Raw genomic sequence first — 23,128 nt, forward strand, 5'->3', positions numbered from 1 at the left:
CATCAAGTCAACACACATAGGAAATGCTTTGAATAATCTCAGAATGAGCACAAAGTGGCTTTTTTTATTAAGACTAATGGGCCATACACACTATAAGATTTTCTGAAGATTTTTTCCTTTAGATTTACCAAAACCATATAATATGAGGTCAAACCTAAACACTTTCAATTTGTATGCAATCTGGCAGGCCCTTGCACTACATAGAAAAGGTAAATCTGAAGGAAAAAGTCTTCAGAAAACCTTATAGTGTGTATGGCCATACATGATCCAATTTTCTGTCCAATTTTCTTGAAATTTACCTTCAAGTATGTAGTACAAAGGCCTGCCTAATTGGATACAAGTGAAAGTGTTGTTTAGCTTTGACATCACATTATGTGGTTTGTGGTTAATCTATCAGAAAATTGTACAACAAAAATTGAACATGTATGGCCATACACACTATAAGATTTTCCGAAGACTTTTTCCTTCAGATTTACCTTTTCTATGTAGTGCAAGGGCCTGCAAGATTGCATACAAATTGAAAGTGTTTAGGTTTGACCTCATATTATATGGTTTTGGTAAATCTAAAGGAAAAAGTCTTCAGAAAATCTTAAGCCCCGTACACACGTACTGATCGTCGGCCGAACGATCGGCTGTCTTTTGTCCAGGGCTGTCCTGTCTGTTGAAAACTGCAAAAGACTGCACACTAATTTTGTCGGCCAACAACAGACGACTGCAGAAGTGATGTCATGTGATGGTTAACTTTCCCTGTGTTTTTTCTTTTCTGAGCATGCCCAGTCTTGCAAATCAGCCGATTGTCGGCCGAATTCTGTACTGACTGGCGAACAATCGGCCGTTCTGGTGTTGGCCAAAAAAAATTTTAATGCCTGCACGACAGATTCTGTTCGGCTGAAAATGCGCTGTCGGCTGTCGGAAGCATCATACTAACACGCCTACAATCGGCCGATCGGTCGTCGGCCGAATATTTACGGCCAAAGATCGGTACGTGTGTACGAGGCATTATAGTGTGTATGGCCCATTAAGCTGGCCATACATGTTCAACTTTTGTTGTACAATTTTCTGGTAGATCTACCACAAACCACATAATGTGAGGTCAAAGCTAAAAAACACATTCACTTGTATCCAATTAGGCAGGCCTTTGTACTACATACTTGAAGGTAAATTTCAAGAAAATTGGACAGAAAATTGTAAGAAAATTGGAACATGTATGGCCAGCCTTAAGCCTCGTACACACATACCGATTGTCGGCCGTAAACATTAGGCCGACGACCGATCTGCCGATTGTAGGCTTGTTAGTATGATGCTTCCAACAGCCGACAGCGCATTTTCGGCCGAACAGAATCTGTCGTGCAAGCATTAAAATGTTTGTATGCCGACACCAGAACGGCCGATTGTTCGCCAGTCAGTACAGAATTCGGCCGACAATCAGCAGATTTGCAAGACTGGGCATGCTCAGAAAAGAAAAAACACACGGAAAGTTAACCATCACATGACATCACTTCTGCAGTCGTCTGTTGTTGGCCGACAAAATTTGTGTGCAGTCTTTTGCAGTTTTCAACAGACAGGACAGCCCTGGACAAAAGACGGCCGATCGGTCGGCCGACGATCGGTACGTGTGTACGAGGCATTAGTCTAAATGAAAAAGCCACTTTGTGCTCATGCTGAGATTATTGAAAGCATTTCTTATGTGTGTTGACTTGTAAGAAACTTGGATCATGGATGGCCAACCAAACACTCATTCATTAGTGAACTGGTGATTTTGGTTTAGGAACCAACAGACCCAATTAATTACTTTGCTGGGCGTTTCCTATACTGGGTGGGTGTAGTTTAACCAAGGTTATATAAAGGGATGTATGAGATCATATCATTTGGCCTGTGGAAGGGCCACAGGTCTTTATGTCCGAATTTGCTTTTGGGGGTGGGGGGTTTGCTGGCATGCCTAATGATCCATATTGCAGTAAGTGTATTCTTTTGGATGAATACTTTTCATGCTCTAACAGTTTGGTATTGTTTTTGCAAAGTGTGTCTTTATGTACTCTATACATGTTTTTTTTTTTATTTTCATGCCTCTGTGTAGCTGTATGTTCTACTGATTTGATGGTATTTAAATGGAAAGACAGGCTCATGCAAACAATTAACATAAAAGTATGTTGGGTATGTTTAATGCTTAATACTAAGGTGTCTACAACTTATTTTGCTTGACTTTTGGATATTGTAAGCTCTATCTATCCATCATATGTTGTATCTTTTTGCACTGTAATTTGAATAAAAATTACTTGATTTGGGGGGCATTTCACATGCTTGCTTGAGTGATTACTGATGTTTTATACATGTTCAATAAAGCTTATTCATTTGTACACAGCTCCTGGTTTTTTGTTTTGTTTTCTTATTTGTCTAGATGTAATTCAGATACCTTTTGTGTCTATTGAATGTAATCCATTTCTTGTATTTTTTGTGTGTGTGTGCAATGGCAGTGCAGTATGAACATGGGTAGGGTTTCTCCCTTTACTCCAGCAAAGTGTGTATGGGTGTGTGTGTGTATGGGTGTGTGTGTGTGTGTGTGTATGGGTGTGTGTGTGTGTGTGTGTATGGGTGTGTATGGGTGTGTGTGTGTATGGGTGTATGGGTGTGTGTGTGTGTGTGTGTGTGTGTGTGTGTGTGTGTGTGTGTGTATGGGTGGGTGTGTATGGGTGGGTGTGTATGGGTGGGTGTGTGTGTATGTGTGTGTGTGTGTGTGTGTGTGTGTGTGTGTGTGTGTGGGGGGTGGTGTGTGTGTGGGGGGTGGTGTGTGTGTGGGGGGTGGTGTGTGTGTGGGGGGTGGTGTGTGTGTGTGGGGGGTGGTGTGTGTGTGTGGGGGGTGGTGTGTGTGTGTGGGGGGTGGTGTGTGTGTGTGGGGGGTGGTGTGTGTGTGGGGGGGGTGGTGTGTGTGTGGGGGGGTGGTGTGTGTGGGGGGGGTGGTGTGTGTGGGGGGGGTGGGGGGGGTGTGTGTGTGTGTGTGTGGGGGGTGGTGTGTGTGTGGGGGGGGTGGTGTGTGTGTGTGTGTGTGGGGGGGGGGGGTGGTGTGTGTGTGTGGGGTGTGTGGGCTAAATTTTAAGAAAAAATTAAAGTGTTTATGTATATATTTAGCTAAAAATATATAAATTAAGGAATAATACCAAATTTCCCTTCAGCCTCTGTGGATGAATGTAACCAAAACATTTAATAAAAAAATCACTAAAAATTATTACTAAATAAAAGATTGCTACAGCGCTCACTCGCCTTTTTAGTTGGCTTAGGTCAGTGATGATGAACCTTGGCAACACAGGTGTTTTGTAACATTTGCCATGATGCTCACCTACACTGCAGAGTACATGAGCATTTTGGGAAATGTAGGGCAAAAACATCTTGGGGGGGGGGTTAAGGGTTACCATCACTGGCCTGGGTAAAACATTTCCAATACATTTTAGTTGTCTGTGTGCGCCATTTTTAAAATAAAGCAAAATCTCTTTACAATAAATTGCAAATGGCACATTGGCGTTCGCCCTGGACCAGAAATGACACCACATTGGCTTGCACACATTCCAGCAAGTGGTCACAATCAACTGGCTAATCATGGTGAGGGCCACTTTCAGCTGTGAAGAAATGGCATTCATATGCAAATTAAGTGTGTGTGTGTGGGGGGGGGGGTCTGTGCTTGTAATCAGAGCATTGATTACCAGTGCAGACCCTTGGGGGATGCCACTAGAGCCACCAGGGATGCCCACCCATGCCACCATTGATGCCAATCAGTGCTCAGGGAACCTGTTAGTGCCCTCCTCATCAGTGCTGCCCATCATTACCATCTTTCAGTGCTGCCCACCAGTGCCAATCATTGCCCATCAGTGCCACCTATCAATGCCCATCAATGCTGCATATCAGTGCCACCTATCTGTCTATCAGTGCTGCATATTATTAGTGTCTCATCAGTGCCTGCCAGCGCAGCCTCTTCAATGCTCGTCAGTGCAACAAAAAACATATTGATTTACCAAATTTTATTACATAAACAAAAACACATTATTTTAGGGGTCAAACATTTAGGTGTTCTTTTTGCCAATAGAAAAAAAACCTTGCAGTGATCAAATACCACCAAAAGAAAGCACTATTTTTTTAATGAAAATACTGTGATACATTTGTGTTAGGTACAAGGTTGCATGACCGCGGAATTGTCATTCAAAATGCAACAGTATAAAAAGCTGAAAATTGGCCTGGGCAGGAAGGGGTGTAACTGCCCTGTAAGGAAGTGGCTAACTATTGAAACATGGGAATAAATATTCCAGGGGTAATCATGCTCAGCTCAATGGTTCAGTGGTTAGTGTTCCTGGCTATAAACACTGAGAGCATGAGTTCAAATCCCAAGTGTGCCATCACCTTCCTAAATTTTAGACAGCTATAAATAAATACTGAAACTTGGCAAATGCATAATTGCACTCTGCACATATGCATGTTTGTTTCTTGAATATACATGGCCATTGACATGCAATTTTAGGTGATGTAGCCAATGTATTACTATGTGGCCAAAAAAAATTATGGCACACAGGGTGTTATCATGGTCTGGCCTTGAACTCATGACCTAGCAATCTTTAGCTGTGAGCTTAGCCCACTACACCAAAGTGCTGAATACAATCAGATATGCCTGAAAGTTTCAGATGAATAAAGAATGAAGACTGCTAATTAGACAGCTGTGTAGTCTGCTATTAGAAAATCTAAAGGTTAAAACACATAAGATACATAACTATACCTTAAAATTAAAATAAACCATAATAGATGACATTGCTGTGTAATAGTGATTCAGAATAGACAAATTTCCTTTTAAGAAAAACACAAAGGGAATTTGGTTAACTCCAAACTCAAATTCAGCCTAAGTTAACTCCAAACCCGAATTCAGTCTAAGTTAACTCCAACTCCGAATTCATTAAAGCATCTAGTTGATGGTTTAACTCCAGCCACTTACCTAATTAGGATGCAATGAGTTTAGGCTGGAGTTATTTCTGGAGAAGTGAGCAGCTCTACTCCAAACTTATACTGAATTAGGCCCTTGGTAACATTAAGCATTCTTTCACTGCAGGTGTATCTTTCTGGTGCCTCTATTGTCTGCTTTAATAAGTAATAAGTCTGCGTTTCATCTCCTGCCCAATAACCTGCCTATTTGGCACCCATACAAGCCGGCATTATGAGTAAACTCCCATATTTTACATCATGCGTGTAAAAAAAATGTCTCTTGGTCAAAGCAAGCATGCACAGTATTTACCATATACCTTCCAATCGAATTTTAACAGTTTCTAAATAAACTATTTAATATGAATCCAATCATACATGCACTTGTACAGTAACAGGATGGGTAATGGGCAGAGGAATCAGGCAGGGATTAACTGAAACTGGCAGTTTACTAAACAGGTCCAAAGTAGAATAACTAATGCAATGCAGGCTCAGAATGCCAAAGAGCAATGAACAATAATGGAAAAACAGGTTATGAAAGCTGCACAAACATGGACTCTTTACAACTGTGTCTCTGTGGCTCAATCAGGGTAACAGTTGTGTCTCTATAAAACTCTATAATAACAGAGAGCCTAGCTGAAAATCACAATATAGAACATGGCTACTTGTACCAATCCTCAGAAACAGTGTCCCTCACAGTGAAGTCCAGTTTAGCTTTGGTACCACAGACAAACAGCTGGAGGGATTCAGGTCCCAAGGGCACAGGAGAGCCACTCTGCTGGACCTGCAGTACTTTGGTAATACCCAGGGAGGCGCTCCCCACATTGGCTGGGTCTTCTAGAGAAGCTATATGCTATTTTAAAGCAAAATGTTATTTATGTTTTTTTAACAATATTTTTTTTTCATTTTTCATTCCAGTGGGAATTAAGATTGTGGGGTTGTGATAATTTGGATATGAGGGCTTTATACAATATGCACCTTTTTAGATTGCTTTTTAATGACATTTTTTCCATAGTGTTATAGGTCTGTTGATAATGACACCTAAAAGTAAAAGACAAAACTTTTTATTTTTAAATGAAAAGTGGGTTCATTGACGCTAGGTGTCATTCTACTCAGAAGAGGAATGGATGCCTCCACTTGGATTGGTGGATTTATAGGGAACATTGCTGGATAGGAGGTGAATACTGCAGCCAATGCTCCATATTATTTTTAAATATGCTAACCAGTAATAGAAAAGTAAACTATTAAGTAATAGAAAGTATCCTGGAGTTCTACTTAGAGCAGGCCTTTTGCTTGGGAATGTAAGGTGGACACTTGGCAAAGTAAAATGGACTTGAATCACATCAACCCACATCTGTAAATTTCCCAAATGATTAAGCACACTTGTGTCCCTGCAGACGATGGCCTAGTTCAGCCCTAGAAAAAGTCATGGTATGAAAAAAAGTTGAAGCATTCTTTTGCACTATATATCATTTCTTACCTTACACATGTTCAGCCTTTTCCAGAGACGGGAAAATTCCTGAAGGCTGAGTTTCCCATTAACATTAAGCTGTACAATTTGTTAAGTACAATGGTTTTTCAGCATACTGAACAGGCATCTAAAATACAGTTTAACCAATCCTGTGCATTGTAAGGAAAACTTAAAAAAAAAATTGATACTTAGTGGCTGTATAAATGCAATGCGGGAACCCTGCAAATCCACTGCAGGTTCCCGCATTGCATTCAACTCACAGGCAGTTCACACTGCCATATGTGAATCGCTGGGGGTATCAATACAGAGTTAACGACACCCCCAGTTCTGACATGAATCGGATCACATAGGTGTGAACACCCATGTGATCCGATTCTGGTGCGGACCCAAAAAAAGGGTCCTGTGTGAGTTGTGTCTGAATGTGATGCGAATTCAGCCATACAATCCGGATGGCTGAATTTGCAGGACACAGACATCGCAAGTGATTTTTAGAGCAGTGCGCTCCGAACCACATGCGATGTATGACATCGCAGATATGTGAATCGGCACTGAAATTAAAGTTCCAGGCAATTAATGATATTCAGCAAACATATCAAATAAGTTTACTTAATTTACCTTAAAGTGTATGCAAACTCTAACAATGAACGTTTTATTACATCTGTTCAATAAGTGTAAAAAAGACCTGCTGATCCTGGCAGAAATTGAGTGAGCTGATAACTTCGTGTGCTTTCTACCTCTGCAGACTGTTATCAATTACATTGTTCCCAGTTCTCTCTGTGGACCACTGAATACCTACTACCATATGTTAGAGCAGGGGTCTCCAAACTTTTGAAACAAAGGGCCAATTTACTGCCCTTCAAACTTTAGAGGGGCCTGACTTGGGCGAGTGGGAGTAGAAAAAGCCCTGGCATCGGTGGGATTAAACAATGCCATAGACTTGGTGGTCAGTGGGTGTAAAAAAATTACATTATTGGTGTCAGTTGGAGGAATAGTGTCCCATCATTGGTGTCAATGGGAGGAATAATGCCCCATAATTGGTGTCAGGGGGAGAATTGGCTCCCCATCTCTAGTGTCAGTGGGAGGAATAGTATCCCATTGTTGGTGTCAGTGGAAGGAATAGTGCCCCAAGGGCTAGATAAAGGCAAGCAAAGAGCCACATCTGGCCCACAGGCTGCAGTTTGGAGACCCCTGTTTAAGAGAATAGGAGAGGAGGTATTTTTTGCTATTAGGTACTTTTTTTCCTAGCAGGGCAGCAATGCTCCTTTATGGCTACAGAACATTTAGTGAGCGTTATGACTTTGTAAAGGAAGTGTGTTGCTGGCAGGATCACTAGTAGTAATATGTTAGTGACCTTTTTGTTCTATAGGACCATGAGCCTGAGCCAGGCTGGCATGATGATGCACCATCAGGGGGCAGGTATATGACAGCCTGAGCTCACAGGAAGTAGGTTGGATGACGAATGGCAATGAATCAACTTGGAAGAGGAATGGCTGCTGGGACCTCTTCTGGGTTGAAAGACAACCTGGAGTATCACAATATTGTCTAGTCTGGTATCCCTCTAAAACACTGCTTAGTTCAGCTCTATTCCTGTTATGAATTAAAGTGGAAGTAAAGTTGATATGTAATCAAATGGCTGACAGGTATGGTAGGTATCACAGAAGAGACTCTATTGGTCTCTTTTGCCATAAATGCATCCTTCTGCCTGCAGCTGTCATGTTCACTGAGCCACGTATGCGCAGCTCAGCAACCATTTACAGCCCCAATAGGCCCCCGATCCGCGCTGCGGTGATGTGAATCACGTGCACATTCATCAAGTGGCCGAAGGCATGGGACCCGGAAGAAAGACCGGGCGAAGATGGAAGCGCCAGGGGCCCGCCAGATCAATCAGTCATATATATCAGTCATGATGTATTGACGGCCTATCTTATTTCTTGAGGCCCGAAAATGTCAGGACAGTACAAATATTCCCTAAATGACCCCTTTTTGGAAAGAAGACAGTCCAAGGTATTTATTAAGACTCAAAGCGAGTTTTTTGACGTTTTATTTTTTTTGTAAAATTAGGAAATTAAAATAAATGTTTACATGCTGTCAATAGTGCAGTACAGTGTTATTATATAACTAATGTTGGGGTAATCAAGAGAAATATTTTCCAATTGTAACACTGTACTACTCTGGGGAATACATTTTTTTTTATACACACTATGATTGCTTAGAAGTGTGAATTTTAGTTATAAGCAACCATTTTTTTCTGAATGAAAATTATTCTGTGTTTACTATTGTGATTAGCTGTGATTTGCCACAGCTAATCACTGGTACAGATGGGCTGTGATTGGCCCTGTCTGTACCATGTGATCGCTGTGACCAATCATACAGCTCGTCACAAAAGTACACAACAAAATGAATCAAAGCCTTTCATTGTGTACAATTGTCACGCAATCTGCTGTGATTGAACACAGCAAATAGTGATTGGACTGGCAGCAGGCCAGTACAGTGATCTATCATCGGCTGTGTCCAATGGACACAGTGGGCGACAGATCGCGCTGGAGCACGGCCTATGGGGCCACTCGGCCATCTTATTACAATAGGTGAGGAGGGGTTAAGGAGGCTCCACCATGAGGTAGTATCGATATTCCCATTGCACACTTTCCTGGATAAGGTTTTAGCAGTAGCGGGTGCTGTAGCAACAACCAGCTGGGGCTGGAAACATCACAGATCAAATGTACATATTTGCCAGCACACCATGGATCCTCAGTTATGTACAATTCTTTTATTGAAGAATGATCACATCACAGATGAAATAGTGCAACATTTCGGAGCCACGCAGGATGTGTAGATGTCATCACATGCCTGACAAAGGGGTCCTGGGCAGATCAGAAATGTTGCACTATGTTTTCTGTGATGTGATCATTCTTCAATAAAAGAACTGAACATAATTGATGATCTGTGGTGTGCTGGCAAATATTTACATTTGTTCTACAATGAGGTAGACCCATCTTTATTGATACCATACTATAGGAAAGTTTACATTCCCAGTAGCTTTAATTTATTAATACAGAAAGCTGGAGCAACTCAGACCCTTACTATCCCACAGAATCAGGTGCCTGTAGCAACCAATCTGGATCCCCTTTTACATTGTGGCAACAATATCAACACAACATTTGAGTTGTGTTCAGCTTGCACACAATCCCTGGAATTCATAAAGACTGGTGAAGACAGATTTAGCGAAAGTGTCTCGGTAAAAAAGATTTAGCGAAATGTGTTCTAAAAAGCATGCATCAAATTTGTGTACCTGTATAGAACTTGTACTTGAATTTGGCATATGTTGTGACACTTTTAGGCTTCATGTACACGGGATATTTTAAAAAGTCCCTTGAATGCTGGAATTTTTAAGGACGTTTAAAACGTCCGTTGTGTCGCGTTTGCACCCGCGTTTAGCGGGCGTTTGCGTTTAGAACCGTTTCTAGAGGTCAAAAAAATCATTCCCCTTTAAAATGGAAAAACGCGAGCGCTAAACGTGGGTCATCGCATTTGGTCGCGTTTTTGCGTTTGAAACGCCGGGAAACACACGTTCGAACGGAAATAATTGCTTTCCAAAAAATGTCACTGAACTCAACTGCCTGCAAATGACTGTAAACAACCCAGTGTACATGGACAGATAAGATAACATAGAGGTGGGTTCAGGGGCTTCTGAAAAAAACACCCAACTGCTCCTAAATGGCCGTTTACAACGTCCCGTGTACATGGAGCCAGGGCCGCTGATAGAAATCATGGGGCCCCGTACAGCCTACCTGACGGGGCCCCCTTTAGCCCCACCCTCAACTCCGCCCCTGGTCCCGCCCCAGACCCTGCCTTATATGTGCTGCTTTTACTAACAGAACAGTCTGGTTTTTCTCCTTGCTTTGCAGTGAGACTAAATAGCCAGATCACTGATCTGTGTACAAAGCATACAGCAAAGTCAGTATAACTAGCAGAAGATGGATATATATAGGCTCACAACATGCATTGCTCTTTTACGTTTGGAAAATTGTTACTGCCATCAGAACCTTATCACATAGGTATTTTGTTACATGGCAGGGTCTCTTAAAGAAATACAGTGATTATAAAAATTTGTCATCAGCCATTGCTGACCATTGCTTTTGAAAATGCTAGCTGCTTTATTGGCACATGATGCAGTGGCTTCAATACATTCTGCAATTTTAGCTAAAATTAGCAAAACTAATTTAGGTGGGTCTTATATTACAAAGCAAAGTATGCTTATTTAGTTAGGGCCCCTTCTCCATGCTGCAGTACAATTAAAAATAAAAACCTGTGGGGGAAAAAAAGTTAATAATTTACTTAGGAAACGTACTAAACCTGCAGCTTACATGTGCTCCATCCACAATATAGTGTGGCTCCCTCTGCTCACTGTAAGCTGTCTCTCCTTGCCACTGCTGCTGCCACCCGCCTCACATAAGCCTCTTGATCTCGGCTGCTGAGTGGGGACCTGAGCGGAGGAAGATCACTCTGCCAGGGTAGGCAATGGGCAGCCACAGTGGCAGGCATCCGGGACTTTAGCACAGCAGCCAGCAACATGCGGAGCAGGTGCGGGAATGCGCATGCGCCGAAAGTTGAAAAGAAAAAAGTCCCTCAACTGCTCCGCCTCCACCATCCCATAATCAGAAAGGGGCCCTGGAATTGCATGTAGTATATAACACTCCCTAAGCTAGAAGGAGTGGAATGAGCGGGGGGTGCATTTTGTCTGTGAGGCTGCCCGGGCCCTCCCTGCTAAGCTCATGTACTGGCTTATCAGTGGCCCTGCACTGAGAACCCTCAAGTGTTTTTCTAATGGGGTAATGTCTGTTGAGGACCATAGCATCAGGAAGTCCTGAACCTCTTGCAAGTCAGAACCCGGGATCCATAGGACCTTGAAGTGCCTAGCCCCGAACTGATCCACAATGGGGTCGGGCCCCAAAATCATGCCAATCAATAGCCCTGTCTATGAATGACTTGTAATGTCTCTATGGGTGGCCAGATGTAAATGCACTCATATCCATTTTACATCATGCTAGCTTTGATCTATAACATTTAGGTCTGCAGACCCGGAGGAAGGAGGGTGGACACAAGTCCATTTACATCCAAACCCCCATAGACCTACATGGAACATTCAATCAGATCCGCATGTAAAGCTGACAGGCGGACCTAATTGAAAAGCTTGGTTGAAAGGCTATTTAAGGGGAGCGGTGGTAGTGGGAGGTAAAAACATGGCTCAGCTGCATGTTCTTACTCCCCCCTTTCCCCTTCCAAACACAAGAGTGAACTAGCAACTCATGCTTATAATCATATTCATTATGATGATCACAGCACAGCATGGACTTTATGGCTCTGTGTCACATGGCTGCTGGGTGCTGACTTTGTTAAGGCTGTACTGTGTTACAATCAGTATGGCCATAAGTTAACAAAGTCAGCACCCAAAAGCCATATAACACAGAGCCAGAGCCATAAAGTACATGCTGTGCTGTGATCATCATAATGAATATGATTATAAGCACACAGTCAGGGAGTCTGGGAGCTGTACCTTCCTTCCATAGAAGTCTGTCAGTGTCACTGTGTGCTGCTGGTCTGTGCACTGCTGAGCCCTCTCATCCATCTCTCATCAGTCACTTCCTCATTCCACAGCATGCACAAACGAATCACTCCGCCAGGGCGGCCGGAACTACATATTCATTCAGTGCAGCATAGACACAGTGCACAAGGTTAGTGTGCCTACGCCCCGAAAATGGAAATAAAGTCCCTCCTCTGCTATCACCTCCTGGGCCCCTCTGTTGACCTCATGGGGCCCAGGAAAATATATTTATACACCCTGTAATGAAATTGAAGTGGGGGATGGAATTTAAAGGATTTCTATTTATTTAGGCAGAAGTTAACTTAAAGCTGCCCGGGCCCCTAGTGGAGCTCATGGAGCCCGGGCCCGGTACAGCAGGGCTGGTTGTACTGCCCTATCAGCGGCCCTGCATGGAGCCTTAGAATGCATGTGAGATTCTTTCGCAAAATCAGTCTCTGTACACCAAAAGAATGTTGGTCTTAATTAGCTCCACTTTTGTAAGATACAAACTGGCGGTATTTTATTTTGAATGTGGCCCAGGTGTTGTATCACAATGTAGAAGTGAAACAAATCAGAACTACCTGAATTTGGCACACAAGTCGCTGTCATAACCATAATAACCATACCCATAATAAGCTGTCTCAAATGTTTTTTGAATTAGGCGCTACAGATTAACACGAGCAATTCATGGCAGTAAAGTGGCGCATCTTTATTAAATCTCCCCCCCATGTTAATGCTTTATTTTACGAACCGTTCAGATGACTGTGATTAAAAAAGATACATCCATCAGCATTAAAATCCCTCGGCAGGAATCCAAGCTAAATGCTGAACGGTTGGCATTGAAGGTTGGGTCTGCAAATCAGGCAGTGAAAGTAATTTTGACATTGTTAAAATCAGACATTTGCAAAATATTAGTTTGGAGGATTACACGAACATGTCCTACATACTTCAAATTAAAACATTAAAGAATGTTGGATACCAGTATTACTAAAGGGTTAGATTTACTGCCTATACATATAGTGTATATTTACACTATATTGTCAAAAGTATTGGGACACATGCCTTTACATGCACATGAACTTTAATGGCATCCCAGCCCGTAGGGATCAATATTGAGTTGGCCCACTCTTTGCAGCTAGAACAGCTTCAACTCTTCTGGAAAGGCTGTCCACAAGGTTTAGGAGTGTGTCTATGGGAATGTTTGACCATTCTTCCAGCATGGCTCTCCCTGCCGCTTCTCCTCCTCTCCCTCCCGCGGCTGTCAGCTGAAAAGCAATGCCGGGAGATCAGTGCTCACAGCTGTCCCTCCTGCTGCATCGATCCCCGGCTGTTCCTAGTGTCCTCCTCTTTCACCCCTCGTGTGCTCCTCCGGCCCCCTGTCCTCCTCCTCCGCCCCCCTCCATGTCCTCCTCTTCCTCCTCCGGTCGCCCCTCCATCCCCGTGTCCTCCTCCTCTGCCCCCCTTCATCCCCCGCAGCTGGCTTCCTTCCTCTCCCGCCGGCTGCTTGGGCGGATGTGTAAGGATTGAGAATGGATGAAGGGGCCAGTAAATATGTAATTTACCGACCCCTTCCTTTTCTCAATTTGACACAGTGAGCGATCACTAACAATCGCTCCGGTGTCTTGTGTTAACTGAGCAGAGTAAACTATTTTTACTCTGCTTCAGTTTATGAATGAACAGGAGACTGTTTCCTGTTCATTCATGTTCAATGCTGAGGCTGCTGAGAAAGGGACTGGGGAATCTGTGTCCTCAGTCCCTTTCTCTGTCTCAAAAGGGAGATGTCAGGGGTCTGTTTAGACCCCTGATAGCTCACCAAAGCCCACCAACAAGGCTAATAAAAAAAAAAAAAATCAATAAATTAAAAAAAAATAGTAAAACATTAAAAAAAATGCTAAAATATAAAATTGTAAAAAAATAAAATAAAAAAGGACTGACACCATCCCTGCTCTACTGACAATGTCCACTGCCCCAAACCCCTCCCCCCATATACATAAAAATAAAAAAAAACTACTGACACCATTCACTGCCCTACTGACAATGTCCACTGCCCTACTGACACTGTCCACTGCCCTACTGACACTGTCCACTGCCCCATCAATTTTGAGTGTCATGGCAAAGGCTGTTAATACTTATGTACATATGATTTTGTTATTTTTTATTTTTAATAAATTTGCAAATGTTTCAAACAAACTTCTTTCACATTGTAATTATTGGGTATTGTTTGTAGAATTTTGAGGAAAATAATGAATTTAATCCATTTTGGAATAGGGCTGTAACATAACAAAATGTGGAAAAAGTGAATCGCTGTAAATACTTTCTGGAAGCTCTGTATATTGCTATTTTCGACCCTGGCCAGCTCTATCTAACATGTCCCACTCTGTAAAGCTATTTAGATTCACACAAACCTATTTTTTAGGCTTACCTGAAATTACCACATCATTTAGTAGCGTCTGTAGCTGTTCTGAATACAGTTCTGAGCTCTGAAAAAATAAGATACATTGACATATTGCACCGGGAATAACAGCATGATTAGAAGTAATGCTTGTGATTCTCCTCTTTTGATCAAGCGGTTACTAGCAGTTTAAATATCTCAAGACATGTGCTACCTTCTACTTTATAACCCAGGCTTCTATAGGTCATATAGTCTGACTGTAAACATTAAAAAATACTATTGTATCTAGGCCTAAAGTGAACTAGCTTTAATCTCAGTCCATGGGGCGCTTCTCCTTCGGAGAAAATGCTTTACTCCAACAAGAGAATAAAGCAACGTCGTACAGACTGTGTAACCTAGACATCCCTAGTTTCTAAAGTGACAGTTTAGTATAGCACAGGTGACAACCAAATATTCCAGAAAAAGAAGACCAAAAAGGGGATTTTTGCCCATGGAACTTGTATGAGTTGTGCCAAGTTGTGCCAATTAAAGTTGATAGCAATATATGGTATTTAAAAAAAGAAATACAAAATGTATTCCATATTAAAATTAAAATCAGACATATTAGACACTAACATTTGTCATTATGAAACAAATGCTGTATGTATGTGTTTATGTGGGGCATCACCCCTAAGCCTTGTGGACAACCTTCCCAGAAAGTTGAGGCTGTTATAGCTGCAAAGGGTGGGCCCACCAAATATATTGATTGAACCCTACAGACTAAGACTGGGATGCCATTAAAGTTAATGTGTGTGTAAAGGCAGGTGTCCCAATACTTTTGAATATATATATATATATATATATATATATATACCAGTGTTAATTTTGGCAGCAAATTTCAATTTAGTTTTAGTCTTAGTCTTAGGACTAAATTGGCATTATAGTTTTAGTCCCATTTTAGTCTTCTGCAAGTGTTTTAGTTTTAGTCGTATTTAGTCGACTAAAACTCCAGTATATTTTAGTCGACTAAAACGCCCTACATTTTAGTCGACTAAAACTCATTTTAGTCATCTATAATCAAATGGGTGTAGTTCAATTGTAATTTGTAATGCATTATTTAAGCATTTCTCTACAATTTCCAAACTCATTATATACTACTGCTGGTCCTGGAGTGAAAAATCTAATATGTTATTATTTATGCTTTGAGCATGCACCAGTGTTAATTTTTGGCAGCAAATTTCGATTTAGTTTTAGTTATAGTCTTTTGACTAAAATGCCATTTTAGTTTTAGTCGTATTTTAGTCTTAAGACTAAAATGCCATTTTAGTTTTAGTCGTATTTTAGTCATCTGAATTGTGTTAGTCGACGAAAACGTTTTAGTCGGTTTTAGTCGACGAAATTAACACTGATATATACATACAGTATCTCACAAAAGTGAGTACACCTCTCACATTTTTGTAAATATTTTATTATACCTTTTCATGTGACAACACTGAAGAAATTACATTTTGCTACAATGTAAAGTAGTGAGTGTACAGCTTGTATAACAGTGTAAATTTGCTGTCCCTTCAAAATAACCCAACACACAGCCATTAATGTCTAAACTGCTGGCAACAAAAGTGAGTACACCCCTAAATGAAAATGTCCAAATTGGGTCTAATTAGCCATACCCCCCCCCCCCCCCCCCGATGTCATGTGACTCGTTAGTGTTACAAGGTCTCAGGTGTGAATAGGGAGCAGGTGTTAAATTTGGTGTTATCGCTCTCACTCTCTCATACTGGTCACTTGTAGTTCAACATGGCACCGCATGGCAACAAACTCTTTGAGGATCTGAAAAAAGGAATTGTTGCTTTACAAAAAGATTGCCTAGGCTATAAGAACATTGCCAAGACCCTGAAACTGAGCTGCTGCACGGTGGCCAAGACCGTACAGCGGTTCCACTCAGAACAGGCCTCGCCATGCTCGATCAAAGAAAGTTGAGTGCAAGTGCTCAGCATCATATCCAGAGCTTGTCTATGGGAAATAGACGTAGAAGTGCTTCCAGCATTGCTGCAGAGGTTAAAGGGGTGGGAGTCAGCCTGTACACATGGATTTAGTTATAAGCTCCAGTGACAATAATTTGAACCATAGAGCCCTGGTTGTCAGTACTTAGAAACATCACTGCTTCTAAGGGTCTGATGCTAAACTGTATATCTGGGATTTTTTAAAAACATATTTAGTACATTTTTGCAATACATTTACATTTTTCTCATAGAAATACCGTAGGTGCAGAATATAACATGTTGATCTGCCAGACATTCAACGAGCATTTACCTGGCTGTAGTAAGCACTAAATGGATTAGTATCCCTTCCCAATTACCCCATGGTGGACTACAGAACAACAACCCCCTCTTAATATATCCCCAACGTTTACGGATTTGTTTTGTAGTCCAGCAAGGGAGAGCTCAGGCAAGTTTTATGTCTGCAACAGAGATGACTGTGTTGTAAGCTCACTGGATTTCTGGCAAATCAGTGTACGGAAAAGTACTCTCAGCATTTGTAAAGGGATATTTTAAAACTTTGGGGAAATGTGCAATGTATTGCAGAGAATTAGTGAATATGTTTTTTTTTTACTTTGCCCAGACATACACTTCAAAGTGGTTGTTACCCCCCCCCCCCCCAAATAGATATAGATGATGCTCCTTTCCCTTAAATGTGCAAGCTGTAGCATAGTACTTTGATTTTTTTTAATTATCCCTTTGTATCTCCTACAATACCTGTTTGATCCTGCCTTGTCCCGACTTCCTCCCTGAGAGCAGACCATGTTTATCACGGCTTCTGAGCTATAAGATCATGGTCAGGATAAGTGTCTCCATCATCTGCTCTCTCCTCTGTCTTCTCCACCGTCCTCTCTGCTCTCCTGTGTCTTCCTTCCCCCTCCCCTCCCTGCCTGTCAGCTGTGTGTTTGTGTGGTGCCCCTCCCCTCCTGCCGCTGTTATTATATGTTTAAACATTAAAAAAATCATACCTAAGTCCTTCTTTACGAAACAAAATCAATTATTCTCCTCCTTCCTTTGGGGCCCTCAAACCCCGAGATATAAATGGTCCACACTCATGCGCCCTGCCTCCCAAGGCAGCCTGGCCCTTCCTGACTTACATAAATATTTTTTGGCCACCCAGCTTGTCACGGCAGCCTGGTGGCTGAACCCTGATGTTACTAATCCATCGGTGAGGGTTGAGGCGGCTGTGGTGGAATCCCTGGAGGCTTTGAAATTCCTTTTATTCCGTGGTCTTTATGCCCCTTACCCATACCAACGCCTTCCATGATCACCACCATTTGGGCCTGGGAGGTGGGTCTCAAATATGAACACTACCCCAAACATGCAGTTTCCCCTAATGCCCCCTTATGGCGTAATCCCAACCTACCTGAATTCCACAAACTATTAGAGCCGTATGCCTAGACTAAATTCACCATTAAAATGATTTCCCAAATTACAGTGGACCAATCCCTGACTTTCTTGCCTTTACTATCCTCTAAATTTAATATCCCAGAGACCTATTCAGGATATCCCTCAGGAGATACAGTCCACACTAGAAGATGTAATAAGATCTGAATGTGTGAAAAAACCCACTTCTCGGTTATGCTCTCATTTGATGCTATAGTATCTCTGCCTACTCTGGAGGAACTCAGGGCTAGATGGCAATGTGACATTCCGCAGCTCGGCGATGACGACTGGGATGATATCTGGGACTTTCCCTTCAGTTTATTGGTTTCTCTACGGGACCAATTAATCCAATTTAAGTTGGTCCATCGGGCATACTTTACCCCTTACAGGTTACACAAAATGAACTCCAGCTTTTCCCCTGGGTGCTGGCGGTGTGGAGGAGTTGCAGGGGACTTTGCCCATATTTCCTGGACCTGCCCAGTCATCTGGGTGGAAATATTAGCCTTCATTCATCTGGTCAGTGCCATATCTCTACAGCCATCCATGTCCATCTGTATACTTGGCCTAATTGAACAATCAATCCCCGTGGTCACAAGGCGCACCATAGTAGGCTTGCCCCTGTTCTATGCCAGGAAGGCCATTTTGCTTCATTGGAAGAAGTCCTCTCCTCCGTCCCACTCTTTTTGGAAGCAGCTAATAAACAATAATTTGCCTCTTTAGAAGGATACTTAAACACACAGGGGCTGTCCCCAAAAGTAGGATAAGGTATGGTCCAAATGGCTAGCTGAGCCCTCTACGGCTTCAGAAGAGCCTTTGATTTGATGTATCTCTTAATAATGTCATTGTTTGGTTCACAAATTGTCTCATACTTACTCAACTCAGGCTTGCATTGACTTATACGTAGAAGGAATTGACTGTGCCTATACCTGGCCTATGGGGGCTAGGCCTTCCTTTCCAGGACTGGGACCCTTGTGCAGTATTGCTACGTATAAATCTTTTAAGTACTGTATAATGTACTCCCCTGCGAGGATCACTTTAAAGTCTATGCCCAATTGTGTGTATTTGTTGTATGTTGGTGTTATTTAAACCAATAAAATGAATTAAAAAGAACAAAACATTAAAAAAATGTACTGCCAGCCCCTCTCTTGTAATCAACTATAACACACTGTGTAAGTGGAAAATGAAGCTTCTAAATACCATTTTTGCAGATATCTTCATGCCAGTCACATGATTCCCTCCTGCTCTCTGCCCTCATCTAAGGACTACAGCGGGAGGAGCCGAGCGGCTGACGTTAGCAGGAGATCTCGGCTCCTCTTGCTGTAGCTCTGGATTGGAGTAGAAGAGCCCCCAGGAGTCACGTGACCGGCCTGAAGATAGCTGCCAAATGGTATTTAGAGGCTTCGTTTTCCACATACACTTACACAGTGTGTTAAAGTTGAATACAAGAGAGGGGCTGGCAGCGTTATTTTCATTTTCATTTTCAAATGTTCACAAGCAAAGTGACAGCAGTAATAGGACAAACAATCCAAACAATCCAGATTTTATTTTTCTTTTCTAAACAAAAATCAGGCGCTCAGTTAGGAATACAATTTTCTTTTCTTACTTTTCTTGACTCTACAGCCTCTTTTCTCTATTCTTATTCGGCTCGCCCCTCCTCCTTTCTATTTCTCTTTTCTCTATCCTTCACCCTTATTATATGGTTTTCTTTAAATACAATTATTTTTAGCTACAGTCATCTATTTTCCAAATACTTGGGTCCTATCTCATGGTGTCTTTAGAGGACACCTTATGTCTACATTTTTCTTACTATCTTATTGCTCCAATAAGAACATAATTCTTCTTGATGTCCTATAATTCTCACGTCACGTTATATTCGTTTGTATGTTGATTTTTTTTACTGTATGGTCTCCCTCCGGGCCACAGTTTGATCCCTTTTGGGGTGTCCTGGAGGAGATCATGACCTTGCTCCCTCTTTCCTTTACCCCCATTGAACTTCACCATTGCAATATAGTTCTATATTTCAAACTTGATAGATATGTTTTGTTCCTGTTTGGACCTTGTGCTATGCAATTTTCATGTATTTGGGAAATGACTTCCATATCCTTATCTATTTGTTATATGCTCTTAAACCAATAAAATATTTTGAACAAGAAAATATGACAAGCAACAACAAAAAAACTAAAATCACAAATTAAGTGTATTGGCAGTATACAGTATGTGTCTCTGAAAAATATTCCCACCTGGTCTGCGTAACGGGCAAAAACATTCTCATAGCTGTCATCTTTATATTTTTTTAAAACAGCCTGAGCCTGAAAAAGAAAAAAAAAAAAATTAAAGGGTTGGTTTAGACGAAGCACTCACACTACACCAAAGCAGCACCCTATGCTGATTAGATCTTACAATCACGCCTCTGGTAACATATTCTCAATAACAGAAGCCTGCTGGAAAGATTGCCACTGCTGTGCATGGCTCTATCCTGTCTTACTACTATGACATGAGCTCCCCCTTGAACTATAGAAGGGTGTGCTGTCTTTTTCCCAAGGGCTGCACATGTACAGCTTGCTGTCTCTTGCCTGTTGAAGCCACTGAGCTTATCCAAGCCGACAGGGGGTAGAGCGCACTGAGCATGTGCAGCCCTTGGGAAAAGTATTTAAAGAATTGATGGTGGTTGGACTCTGCCTGTGCCGCATCCCTTGTGTAACATTAAGAAAACATTTTCCTAAATGGTTGGGACTTTAAAAGCACAAGTAAGAAAAATATATATGTATTAAAAACTATATGTTTTATTGGACATATTGGGTAAAACTTAGCAAAAAAATGTTTACATATATAAAATCAACACAGAATACATAGAAATGTTTACACCACATAAAAATTGTGCAATATGCAATAAACTAGTGATGCACCGACTGTAAGATGAATGATGAAACAGAAACTTCCTCCACCCGACGCGTTTCAGAGAGTAGCACTCTCCTTCATCAGGGGTGTGGGAGGCATCACTTAAAATTGATCACATGGAATTGCATTTGAGCATTGTACGAATCCTCATAAAAACAAGATCAAGTGCTTCTGCCTGTTTCCCCAATCAAGACACGTCACATATCGTCCATTTGTAAATGACAGTGAAAGAGTTGTAGTAATTAGTATGTTTAGATGTTTAAAGAATTTCTGAACAGTTCTGAATTACACGTGGTCATAGGTCAAACTGATGGAATATAGATAACACTGAGACCTGGAAAAAGAGACCCCGTCAATAAGATTTGAAAACTCTAGTGAATCCGCTAGTATAGAATTCAATGGATGTCCAAATATTGTGTAGTGAGATGTTGTCTGTGGCTGCGGTTTCCAAGGGCACATCACTAGTTTATTGTATATTGCACAATTTTTATGTGGTGTAAACATTTCTATGTATTCTGTGTTGATTTTGTATATGTAAACCTTTTTTGATAATTTTTTACCAATATGTCCAATAAAACATATCGTTTTTAATACATATATATTTTTCTTACTTGTGCCTTTAAAGTCCCAACCATTTAGGGGTATTTTTTCTTTACGTTCCCTTCGGAAAAGGATGGCGCACCTTCCTATACTGCTAGGGGTAATTGTCCTAACAGCTGCTCTATCATACTAGTAAGACAAGATTGAGCCATGTAAAGAAATGACAATTTTTCTGCCAGACTTCTGTTATTGCAGCTATGGCTTATAGGCATGTTACCACCCACATCTAAATATAAAATAAATACTTAAATAAATAAATAAAATAAATCAATAAAATAAATAAAATACTTAAATAAATAAATACTTAAATAAATAAATACTTAAATAAATAAATAAATATTTAAATAGCTTGGCGGGGGAATAAAGTGCAGTAACCCATGACAACCAATCAGATTTCAGTTTTCTGCTACCAGATCAGTTAAAAAAATATTTTTGAGTAGTTGCTACAGATTTATGTGTATGTCCAGCCTAAACATTTTTTCTTAGTTTGGGAGAGAGTGAAGGGAATTAATAACCGTCCTTAGATTTTACCACTATCTGGGGCTCCATTAGAGAGATTTACCTACACTACCTGTTCTTATTTTGCAAGACAGAAAGGGAGTTAAAACCTTCAACACAGACAGAAATAAAAATTAATTTCTTTAGTAGAGAAGGGAGAAAAGAACTGCTAGAACTCCAGTCAGAATTTGCAGATTTTCCCTCACTTCCTGTTTGCTGAAACTGTTGTCACCAGGACAGGAAGTCAGAATAAATCTCTCTAAATCCTCCTATATATGAATGTGTCCTCAAGCGTAAAATCCTTAGCACTTTCCCATGCCTGGGGAGCTGCAGGTGGCACATACAGTCATCAATGCAAGTGAATATCAGTACAATCATGTCATACTCGAGTAAACGCTAATCGCTTCTGCATTGGCGTTTACACATACATGCACTCATGGCAGACTTCCCCGAACTTGCCATTTTCACGTTCGGGTAAGGTGACCAGATTTTTAAAATGAAATCCGGGGACATATGTATATATATATATATATATATATATATACAGTGGGTACAGAAAGTATTCAGACCCCCTTAAATTTTTCACTCTTTGTTATATTGCAGCCATTTGCTAAAATCATTTAGGTTCATTCTTCTTCCTCATGAATGTACACATTGCACCCCATACTGACAGAAAAACAAAGAATTGTTGACATTGTTGCAGATTTATTAAAAAAGAAAAACTGAAATATCACATGGTCCTAAGTATTCAGACCCTTTGCTCAGTATTTAGTAGAAGCCCCCTTTTGGTCTTTCACACCTGGATTTGGGGATCCTCTGCCATTCCTCCTTGCAGATCCTCTCCAGTTCTGTCAGTTTGGATGGTAAACGTTGGTGGACAGCCATTTTTAGGTCTCTCCAGAGATGCTCAATTGGGTTTAAGTCAGGGCTCTGGCTGGGCCATTCAAGAACAGTCACGGAGTTGTTGTGAAGCCACTCTTGTTGGAAGGTAAACCTTCGGCCCAGTCTGAGGTCCAGAGCACTCTGGAGAAGGTTTTTGTCCAGGATATCCCTGTACTTGGCCGCATTCATCTTTCCCTCGATTGCAACCAGTCGTCCTGTCCCTGCAGCTGAAAAACACCCCCACAGCATGATGCTGCCACCACCATGCTTCACTGTTGGGACTGTATTGGACAGGTGATGAGCAGTGCCTGGTTTTCTCCACACATACCGCTTAGAATTAAGGCCAAAAAGTTCTATTTTGGTCTCATCAGACCAGAGAATCTTATTTCTCACCATCTTGGAGTCCTTCAGGTGTTTTTTTAGCAAACTCCATGCGGGCTTTCATGTGT

The 23,128-nt window shown here is 41.4% G+C and overlaps 1 protein-coding gene across 1 annotated transcript in view; it reads right to left on the bottom strand.

The window, feature by feature from the left end:
- LOC309549583 (calpain-13-like) overlaps positions 1-23,128 on the bottom strand; it is a 207,591-nt gene that overhangs the window by 17,589 nt on the left and 166,874 nt on the right. The window contains exons 17-20 of the mRNA XM_082249956.1: positions 20,042-20,104; positions 14,428-14,485; positions 12,787-12,857; positions 6,434-6,502 (exon numbers count right to left, since the gene is read on the bottom strand). Coding sequence (XP_082106082.1) covers positions 6,434-6,502; positions 12,787-12,857; positions 14,428-14,485; positions 20,042-20,104 — 261 coding nt within the window. The remainder of the gene's footprint in view (positions 1-6,433; positions 6,503-12,786; positions 12,858-14,427; positions 14,486-20,041; positions 20,105-23,128) is intronic.

This window comes from Pelophylax lessonae (assembly GCF_965119305.1).
Source record: "Pelophylax lessonae genome assembly, chromosome: 3".
Taxonomy (NCBI): Eukaryota; Metazoa; Chordata; class Amphibia; order Anura; family Ranidae; genus Pelophylax; species Pelophylax lessonae.